The sequence below is a fragment of the Cyprinodon variegatus genome, unplaced genomic scaffold (genome assembly GCF_000732505.1).
Source record: "Cyprinodon variegatus isolate N-32 unplaced genomic scaffold, C_variegatus-1.0 Scaffold41, whole genome shotgun sequence".
NCBI classification, from domain to species: domain Eukaryota; kingdom Metazoa; phylum Chordata; class Actinopteri; order Cyprinodontiformes; family Cyprinodontidae; genus Cyprinodon; species Cyprinodon variegatus.
In genome coordinates this window covers 492,029-502,603 of record NW_015150494.1, presented here as the reverse complement: position 1 = coordinate 502,603, position 10,575 = coordinate 492,029, and the positions used below count along the sequence as shown (strand labels likewise).

General features: G+C 38.5%; 1 protein-coding gene across 18 annotated transcripts in view; it reads right to left on the bottom strand.

The window, feature by feature from the left end:
• LOC107081813 (TRAF2 and NCK-interacting protein kinase-like) overlaps positions 1 to 10,575 on the bottom strand; it is a 96,440-nt gene that overhangs the window by 18,756 nt on the left and 67,109 nt on the right. For 11 of the 18 annotated variants that reach the window (XM_015370080.1, XM_015370086.1, XM_015370084.1 and 8 more), the window contains 5 exons: positions 9,681 to 9,772; positions 9,498 to 9,521; positions 6,840 to 6,848; positions 1,030 to 1,211; positions 825 to 939 (listed from right to left, as the gene is read on the bottom strand). In XM_015370080.1, the coding sequence (XP_015225566.1) occupies positions 825 to 939; positions 1,030 to 1,211; positions 6,840 to 6,848; positions 9,498 to 9,521; positions 9,681 to 9,772 (422 nt within the window). The remainder of the gene's footprint in view (positions 1 to 824; positions 940 to 1,029; positions 1,212 to 6,839; positions 6,849 to 9,497; positions 9,522 to 9,680; positions 9,773 to 10,575) is intronic. The other 7 variants (XM_015370081.1, XM_015370094.1, XM_015370096.1 and 4 more) reach the window with 3 other exon arrangements.

Sequence of the window (10,575 nt, the reverse complement as noted above, 5' to 3'; positions counted from 1 at the left end):
ATTCTATTCTATTCTATTCTATTCTATTCCAATCTATTGTAATGTCTAATGGATTCTAGACGTCATGAAGAATTTTCCCCAGTGGGAAATTCACGGGGAATTTCCCACTGGGGTAAAAGAGTGTGGGCAGGTGATGAGGTGGGTCGAATGGAGGAGGGGGTGGACGTTGGTCCGGATCAGAGCAGGGATGGAGGTTTTTCAGGGGACCGGGATCTGCTCAACCTACTTGGACCCCGGAGGCGTGGCCCAGAGAGAAGGTGCTCTGTTGCACCAAATCTGGGAGGCTGATGTTGCCGAGGAACGGATTAGTACTGCCATGGAAACCGTTGCTGGGGGCAGAGCTCCGCCTCTGTACCCTAAACCTCTGGAAGAAGAGAAGAGGGCCCTGAGCGGCGAGAAAGGGGATGATGATAAAGCTGGACCCTGCTGGCTGTGAAGGTGTTTGCGGTGGGCTGGCGGGGATTCATTTAACAGAGGAGGCTGGTGGGAACCCTTCCTCATTAGGGATGCTGCTAGAGGTCCAGTTTGGTTCTAAAAGTCAGTTTATAGGCCAAGAAAATTATTAAAACTACAACCAGTTATTTTAAACATCAACACACAGAACATTCCCTGTGTGTCTCCCCTGACCTTTAACCTTAGTTTTGTTTTATTTTGCATCAACGTCCCATGAGTGTGTCTTTCAGCTTGTATTTGTGCTGCCATCTGATCCAGCAGCAGCTAAACGAGGCCAGATTTCCTCCTCATGGCGTTAACGTGACTGTGCTATGGACCCAAACCAAAGCAGCTCTGCAGGGAAGCAGCCTGCGCTCAGAGTTGGTACTCACCTCTCTCATCATGAGCGTGTTGTCCTGGGAGCTGTCTCCATACGAGTCGCTGTGGCTGTCGTTTTCACCTCCGACCTCACCGAAGGACTCGTTGGTGCTTTGACTTGCTGGAGGCCTGAAAGTCCAAAGGAAAAAAAAAAACATATTTGTCTAATCCAAGCATGAAGGTCTTCCCTCTTTTTAAAGGAGATCTAAAGGTACTCACATGATGCGTGGTATATCGCTAACGGCAACCGAACCATCATTAGATCTGCCCTCTCCCTCCTCATCCTCACTGCTGTGGGACTCCTCGCTGGAGGAGGAGTAGTCGGTCACTTTGACGGGCGGACGGCTGGTCTCCTCTCCCTGCCGCAGCTCCCTCAGCTCTTTGGCCAGAGCCGTCAGGTCCTGCAGGACGAGGATCCACTGTTACTGGTTCTGCTCTGTTCGCTCAGGCAGGTGTGTCAGCAGGTAAATGAGAGGAATGAAGCTACAGTAACATTTAGTTTTAATGTTGCTTTCAAAGCACTAAGAGAGGAAAAAAAAACAACTTTACAAATAAAATGTGCATCAACACATCTCTACATAATCCCAACGTTTGAACTTATTTCACACTTTAAATTCAGACAAATCTGATTAATAAGCTGAGAGAAGAGTTTGTCAGTGAAAAAGTGCTTTTCCACTATAGAACATTTATTCTCTGATGATTCGCTGGACTCTGAGTGCAGTTTTATTAAGAAATACATCAAAGTTCTTTCTAAGCCTCTCAGCCTCTGACTGCAGCTGAGAGAACAAAAATAAAGCTGAAATGTAATTTGATTACCGGCTCGGCTTTTCAGGGAATGAAATTTGACTTCTAGAAAATTTACATGTTACTTTGCAAAGTTTACGCAAATTTGATGAGTCACTTTCCAGAGGTTTTTTCCTGGGATTACCAAAGTTACGCTGCTTTTCATTATCCTCTGAACTGTAACAGAGTATAGTGATGCAATCACTGAGGTTCCTGTTTTTCAGCTACAGACGCTTGTTTTTCCCATGAATAATACAGCCAGTGTTAAAACCACAACAGAAACCCTCTTCTACTAAATAAACTGTCCACATATACAGCATTAAAACCTACTGTCCACCTAACGCTCTCAGGTAGTCCCTGAACGGCTGACTTAGTGCTGCAGAAATAATAAAGAACTAGAAGTGGACAAACTAGAAGTGTAACTACTGTTAATGCAAATGTCAACCTGCTTTGCTGTGTTTTTGTTTTATTTTGGAGCATCTCTGCATATCTTCTGAAGAGTGGAAATTATGGATCTGGGCAGTTGGCCTCTGTACGCTTTCGATCAAATTTCCTCCACAAAGACACTAGCTACGTTTACATGGACACAACTAATCGGATTGAAGGCCTGATCAGATCAAAAATGTTTCATGTAAACATGTCAGACTGAAGATTCTAATCCGATTCGGTCCGATCGGATATAAATTTAATTCCGAATGAGAGAGGTGGTTTTTGCCGATCGCCATTCCGATTGGCGTCCATGTAAACACCCATTCGGATCTTAAGAGTAAAATAATCTTCACTGCGCATGTGTGCGACGTCAGCGTGAGGTTTTTCCGCCTTGTCAACAACAGGAAACCACCGGTCGCTCTCGCGCTTGTTGTGAACAACATGGCGGGGGGAGTCTAGGAACGCCGACTTATACACTCAAGTTCATTTAAAGCTGCAGGAAGCAGGAATTTATCCTCCTCCTCTTCCTCTTTTCTCTCTCCACAGCCCACTCGCTCTCCCACGCCGGTTCAATCGCTCATTCTCTACATTTTCTCTCGGACATTTCGCTGCCAATCGCTTTTTTCCTCCTCTCTCCGTTTTTCTTTCCGCTCGCTCCGAGCGCATCGTTTGTCAGGCCTCCCAAAAACCAGACGCAGACAGAACTGCCAAGTTTGGCAGGAAGTTCTGCGCATGCTTAAAAGATTTAATCTGATCCAATGCTTGGTACATGTATACACACGTCATGATCGGATCATTTCATTTAGTGTCCATGTAAACGGAGATTTTGAATTTCCGATCAACCAAGGTTTGGATCGGATCGGGGAAATTTTGCGCATGTAAACGTAGCTACTGATCAAAGGACAGTCCTCTGGAGACACATGCTGCTCAGCATGTTATGGATTCCTGGGGGAAGTGGAGGATAATGTGTCTGTCTGTGGAGGACGATGAAGATGCATAACTGGATTATTGCTATTGGATTTCTGCCTATTGGACTTGGTGGCTACCTGGCCTATCATGAAATTCGGAAAGTGTTGGCAGCTGTTTGGAGAGGTGAGGCCGTCTGGCCGATGTGATGGAATATGTTGAGCCATCAGAACTCAGAATCAGACGCTATTGGACCAGAATCCCAAACTGGAGACGATCCTCGCTGAGGGTTACAGACCAGCTGAACTTCCGGATCCCAGGTAGAGTAAAATAGATTGTGAAAAAAAAGCTGTAAGCTGTGACTCTTGGTCATTCTTTCCTGGGGTGGTCCTCATGTCAGCCAGTTTCTTTGTAGTGCTTGATGGTTTTTGCGACTGCACTTGAGGACACTTTCAAAGCTTTGCCAAAGTTGTGTTGCAAGAGCGACCAAGAAATTCGGAGGAGCGGAATTTCACCACAGAGAGTTTCTAATAAGACTTTATGGCAAACAGTTAAACAACAGTTTTTATCTGAACGATTGTCATTATCTGAAATTGGCTCCGATGTGTCGGCCTTGAAGGCTGCCAATCACACATTCTGCTGGATGTTAAGCAAACAGATGCTCCACCACCACTTCTCCTACATCTGGAATCTGGTGTCCAGGAACAACCACGGTCTCCCCGATAGACACTACATCTTCATCTAAAACTGGCATACATACATCAACATCTCCCATGGCTACAGATACATACTCACCACCTTTATGGGCTTCAACCCGCCATTTCCCTACTTATTCTGCTTTCCCTACATCCTACCTTCCCTTCCTCCCTACTCCTTCCCTCCCTCTGTTCCCTATTCCCATGAGCTCTATGGAGGGTAAGTTAAGTAACACATATGCCTTGAAATAAATAAATAATTAAATGATATATTCTAAAATGTAATATGCAGATTTAAGAAAGTAATATATAGAGTAACGTGTTAATTTTGTAAAGTAGCCTCTAAGTTCCAGCTTTTCCAGTTTACAGGAAATCTTTTGCATATCTACATTACTATGGCAGAAGCCTGTAAGTTCTATAAAACTAACATTTGCATTCTAGAAAGTGACATTTGGATTGTTGAACAGTAACCTGTAAAATGCTACTAAACAATCTATAAGTTTTCAAAATAAAGAAAAAAGGAATCCCATAAAAGTTTTGCGAACTAAGTTGCAGTTAAAAAGTGATATGTAAGCAGTTTTTTTTTCTTTCCAGAAAATGAATCAGCAAAATAATCTAAAATCTGTAAGAATTATGAATTATGTTAAGATAAATAAATACATATATAAAGCTAAGTTAAATAAAGTGATTAATTTAGCTTAATTTAGTTTAATTTAAAAAAAAGTTTAATTTAGAAAAGTATCCGGTAATTTTCAGGTGATTTCTAAGGATTTATTCTAAAACTAAAAGCAAGGTAAGTTCTGGAAAGTAACACCAATATTCCCAAAAATAACAGTTATGCTTGTGAAAGTGAGCAGCAAGTCCCTATGAAAGAATTGATCATCTTTTAAAAATAATAATGAAATAATACTAGATACCATTTTTTAAGTATGTTTTGGAAAGTTCAATAAAACGGTAAAAGAAATCAACATTTAAAATTAAGCTAAATAAACTAATAACTTCCAATCAAGTAATATTTAAATCCCAGTTTATTTTTAGTAACAAACCTGAGTGTTTGATAAAACTAAGATGCAAAAAAAGGTGCAAAAGTTTTAGAACAATACAAAAAAAGTCCCATAGATGTTCTGCAAAGTAAATTGCAGTTAAGAAAGTAAAAGCAGGTTTTTAGAAGTGACGATGAGTGATTTTAGAGGAAATTATTCTGCAAAATAACAAATTTATTCCTTAAAAGGAACTTTAAAGTTCCAGGAAGGTTACATTGCATTAATGCTTGTTAAAAAGTTAGATTGAGTCCCTGTTAACGAATCTATAAGTTTACTTATAATTTAAAAATTAAAACCAGGTAATTTATACATGGTAATATTTTGATTTAAGAAAGTAACTACTCTTTAATTTAACCTTTAAATTTCATAAAAGCAACTTCTTCATTTGGGGAAAGAAGCAAGCCTTTGCATTTTAAGTACGTAAGTTTTGGAAAGTAACATTGGATTCCCAAAGAATAACAGTTCTATTATAGAAAATGATCAGTAAGTCCTTGGAAAATAATCTCTGATTAACAAATAATTAATACAATAAATATAAGTTTTTAAAAGCAACTCATAGATTTAAGAAAGTAACCTTTACGTTTTAGAAAGTTGCACAAAATCATTTAGGAAGTTAACCTTTAAAGTTATAGGAAACAAAGAAATATTTAAATCCCTGATACATTTCAGAAAGTAACCAATATATTTTAAGAAAATAATTCATAAACTAAGGGAGAAGGACAGTTTTAAAAACATTTCTTATAAGAATAGAATGAAAGCTTTGCTTCTAAAGACCTTTTGGTGATAAGAAACCCTTCAGCTCAGGAGTTCAGGCCAAACAATCCAGCAGGCAGAATATCACAAAAACATAACAAATCTTGGAGACACCATGCAGGTTGTTAGTACGCTCCATTTGAATTTCTTTCTGAATCTCTGTAATGACGGGGGCAGCGAGCAGGAGGAGAAAACAGAGACATGAGGGGAGTTGAACTACAGACATTTACCATGCCTCAGTGCTACAGGTCACACTTCAGATAACTTCAAATTCACATTCTACATCCAGCAGCCACAGATAAATAAACTGAGATGCAACGACTGTCTCATAGTGTGATGCTTGAGTCAGCGTGTTGCAGCAGGATTCACAAGTTCAATCAGCAGACGGTCAATTTTATGACTTATCTGGATGCACTTAATTTATTGTTTTAGAACAAATAATCTGACTGAATATCTACATTAATGAATGAAAGGAATTATATTATTCCCAAGGAATTAATATATACAGTATAAATATTGACAAATTGAAACTATAAAGCACTATTTAATCATTTATTTTCTAAATCTAGATCGGTTTTAAAAAGATAAAATAATGCAATAGAAAATGACCACATTATATCATTAAAACTTTTATTTTAATCATTTATTATTATTTATTTTATCATTTTTCTTTAAACAACTTCTAACTTAACTTTTCATATATGATTTATTTATTTAGATTTTGGTGATTATAAAAAATTTCCAAAAATATATTTCCTTCTTTTTATCCTGTAATTATTTGTTAAAATTACACCTTTTAATGTTTAATTAATAATTCATTTTGACATATTCTTTAGAGAAATATTTTCCTTTATTTTATTTTAAAACTAAACCTTCCGAAAAAAAGTAGTTTAAAAAAATATAAAAAAAACCTTTAAGATTGAAAACTGGATAAAACATTAATTCTACAAATAAGAAACACTAAAATAAGTAAAGTTAAATAAAATAGAATACATTCACAATGGAGCCATATTCTAATTAAACATTTTTAAATTGATTATAATAAAGCACTTAATTAAACAATAATTAATCAAATAAAAAGAAACTACAGTGAAAAACAAAATAAAATTAACTTAAACACATAGTAATGGAGAAATTAAGGCCTGAAACATAATTTATACCTGTCTCTTACAGTTTCCTGGTCATACATAGCTGGCTTTTAAATGAAATACTGGTGAATATCTTAGTTATGAACCAGATGTTGACAGATGAACAAAAACAGTGAGATTCCTGCAGCAACATGGCTGCTGCACTGACACATCACAGCATAAAAACAGAAGCAACCAGAGAAATATCTGGCCCAAGAGATCACAGCAGGGATGCGAGAGGCTTTGGTAAGGCTGGTGGGAGTGGGGGGGGTGAGGGGGGGAAGTCATCTTACCAACTCCTCCTGATGAGAAAGAGAGGGAGGGTAAAATGGAAGATAAAAAGAGAGAAAGTGGGACCGTGAAAATGAACCATGACTGCAGAGATGAATAAAGTGACGTTTCCACCGAGGGATACGACAGGAAGTCATGAGTCGTACGGTAACTGATCAAATGTCGACTTCCTGTCTGACAAAATGGGAAAACAGTTCAGCAGCATTATGTCACATGAGAGGGAAATAAAAGAGAAGGTATAACTGGGTGAAAATCTGGAAAACACCAGCGTTTTTATCTCAGCGACGCAATGAATAAATGTTTATACTCTGTTATGATGTTTAGCGGATATTTGCATTTCATTAAAACAAACAACTGATAAATAAAAACTTTGCGGGAGAAATATTTAAATTAAAATATTGAAGTTATGATGCTCTTGGAAGCTGGATAAATCTATTGTCCATCTAATCTTTTTTTTTGGCATTAGACAGAAAAGAAACAGTCTGGAAAGGGATCAACAGCCACTGTAGCTTCAGCCCAAGGGCCCCAATCCTCCTATTAACAGCCCTGCACCAAGCTGCGTAATATCATCCCACATAATAAAACGACGTTGCCACAGACTGATGCACCCCTAAAAATATGTGACTATATACATTTTCAATACAATTATTTAGTGTCTCAGTCATTATTTTAAACCCTTTTGTAATTATCATATGGGACATTAAATTATGCATTTGTGTATTTTATAATTTAATACTACATATATGGTAATATATTAATCAATATAAATACAGTCTACGATCTAAAATGTAATACATTTACATTCATATTTATGTATTTAATTATATATAGTATTTTGGTCTGACATATACCTTAAACATCACAATGATTGGGAAAATCATCTTGCGGACCCCACTTGCTGTTTTGTGACCCCCAGGGGCCCCACTTTGGAAACCATTGCGATATGATTCACAGTAGCATAAAGCTCAAATGAAATGAAAATATTTATATTCAGCTATAGTGAAGCTAACATTAGCTTAGCTAATACGAAGTTCAGAATTAACAATAATCATTTTATAGCTTATTGCTAGTGTTGTGAGAACACATTAATGACCGTGGCGAACTACAGCTATTAGGCTGAAGACGATTTGCTAACGTTACTAGACACAACTAATAAGAAATCAGTAATGTCTCTGTCACTACCCGATCCGTCCCGGAAGCACGATCCGTCCTGCGAATGCATGAACAGATATACGTACATTCGGGCAAGGGTGATTAAAGTTGGTGGTGACACTTTAAGGGTGGGGGCTGATGGACGCTTTCATTAGGTTTTTGTATTTTCCAAAATTGAGTTCAAACATATATTTATTGAATGCTTTCCTATTGTTTAGAACACAGGAGAACCACAATACACTGATATTTATATTTATAGATCTTAGAAAGATGCCTTTTAGTGCATTACATATATAGGGCCAAAAAATATTAATGTATAGAAAAATAACCAATAAGAGCCGATCCCAAAATCGATAAATCAAGCATCCCTAGAATCTACAATTTCAATTCCATCTAGAAAATATGGATATGCTGCATTTTAAAATCGTAGGGAAGCAGCTGTTCCAACATTTTGCATTTCCAAATTCTCCCGAGTGGTGCCCGACTTTACACCAGTGAATAAAGTGAATGTGATTGGTCAATTATCAAGGGGGCGAGGTTGTTGTGGCGGAAGGTTTGCAAGCAAGTTTGATTGTGGCCGGTGTCTTGAAAGCATGTTGCTAACCAGTTAGCAACTGAGTGCTAGCAGGTTCCCAATGGGAAATTCCATTGGGACCAAGTAGCACTAAATTGGTGACTTAGAAACGACGCTGTCAAGGAACGCTATGGACAGAGGAAACATGCAAGAGGAGGAGAGTTTAGTGTCGGAGGTCGTGGATGAGTCTCCTCCATCATCCATTTTTTATTTAGAGGAGGAAAGCGGTAATTGCAGTTAAATTGCAATTAAAGGTAGTAATCCAGAAAAAAATTTGATTCCTATGAAATGGATGCAACACAGTTTGTCCGAGTGGTATTGCCATATATTGACGTCATCAGCAGGGGCAGGGCCCCGAGCAGAACTTAATATTTTTATTTATTTAATTTAATTGAACTTTATTGATCTCACACTGGAGAAATTCACCTCTGCGTTTAACCCATCTCCTTGGGGAGCAGTGGGCTACCATTGTGCGGCACCTGGGGAGCAGTGCGGGGTTAAGGGTCTTGCTCGGAGACCCAGATTGGAGGCTGCGGGGATCAAACCAGATACTTGCAACCTTCTCAGAGCACTGCTCTAACCCACCAGGCCAACACTCCAAATCAGATCTGAGCAGATCTGGTACATATACTGTTCTCTAATTGAGGCCAGGGTTCTAGAAAATCAGTCCAAGGAATCAGAAATGGCTTCTGAATTCTCAGGTTGCAGTGCTTTGAATGTAAAATACAGATTTTAACCCAGTTATGTTTCTTTTTATTCCACACTGTTTGATCCACATCATTCTTGTTGGGGTTTTATTCCTCCAACATTCCTCAAACAGGAAAATGTGAAATGAGCAACCTGGCATGCCTGAAGACGGACCAGAACACAGAAAACAGGGAGGACGGTGGGAGAGAGAGAGAGACACAGGTGGAAGAGAAGAAATGTCACTGACCTCGTCTAAAGCTTTTTTATAACTCTGAAGGACGACAGAAGGACAGATGGAGGACAGGATGAGAGGAGAGACAGAACCAACAGCATCATGGTCAACCCGTAGTTTAGCGCCCAGCCAGTGGGACGCTCTCACACACAGATGGATGGACGTGTTTGTTTGTGTTGGTTAAAAATGCGAACTCACTGCAGGCCTGCTGGGCCGAGTCAGCTCTCTGCTGTCGTCTTTGGTGTCGTGGGAGGAAAGCGTGGAGCCGTCGGTTTTAGCAGCAGAATTACCTGAGAACACAGAGAACCCAATGAGCATGGCTGAGTTTGGGTCAGCGCAAGAGTTTTAGGACTTCAGTTCCGGACTTTAGATACAGTAATCTGGGATGTCGTCACACAGAGGTGTTTCCTGCTGGTTTCACTTCTTCTGATTGGGAAATCTATGGGGTGAAATAACTGCTAATAAAAACATACCTTTAGGTGTGTAAATACGTACATGTACGTCAGTAAACATGAAGATTCAAGAGTTGTTACTTGATGGCATTTTGTACATAGCTGTGAGATTAAATGTTCTGATCTGTGTGAAAATGAGGTTTAAAATTCAATGTACAAAGTTACAGCTTTTAAAAAGTACAGGTATAAATTACAAATTCGAAATGTTTAAATGTGTTGGAAATAGTTCAGTTTTTGTCTTCTTTCTCTACTCCTTGTTTAGGAGAAGTTGGCAAATAACCTTCAGATGCATTACTGCCACCTACTGCTAAGGAGGAGTGTAACAGCGTCACTTTTGTTAGTCGTACTACCGTTAAAATGTGCATAATGTGAAAATTTACATTTACATGTAAATATTTCAGTGGTGCCTTTATTTCGTGATTGATATTATATAATTTGTAGCATAAATAAATTAGTGGATTGAATATTACGTTATCTAAGCTTTTTTGTATAACTGGAGAAGCATAACTGAAGCATCAGAAAGTGAGATTAGCCAACATAATTTCACCCTTTTTCATGTAAATCACAACATTTAAAAAAATATAAAAGCTGTTGGACACTACCTGATGGACACCAGGTGATGGACACTACCTGATGGACAC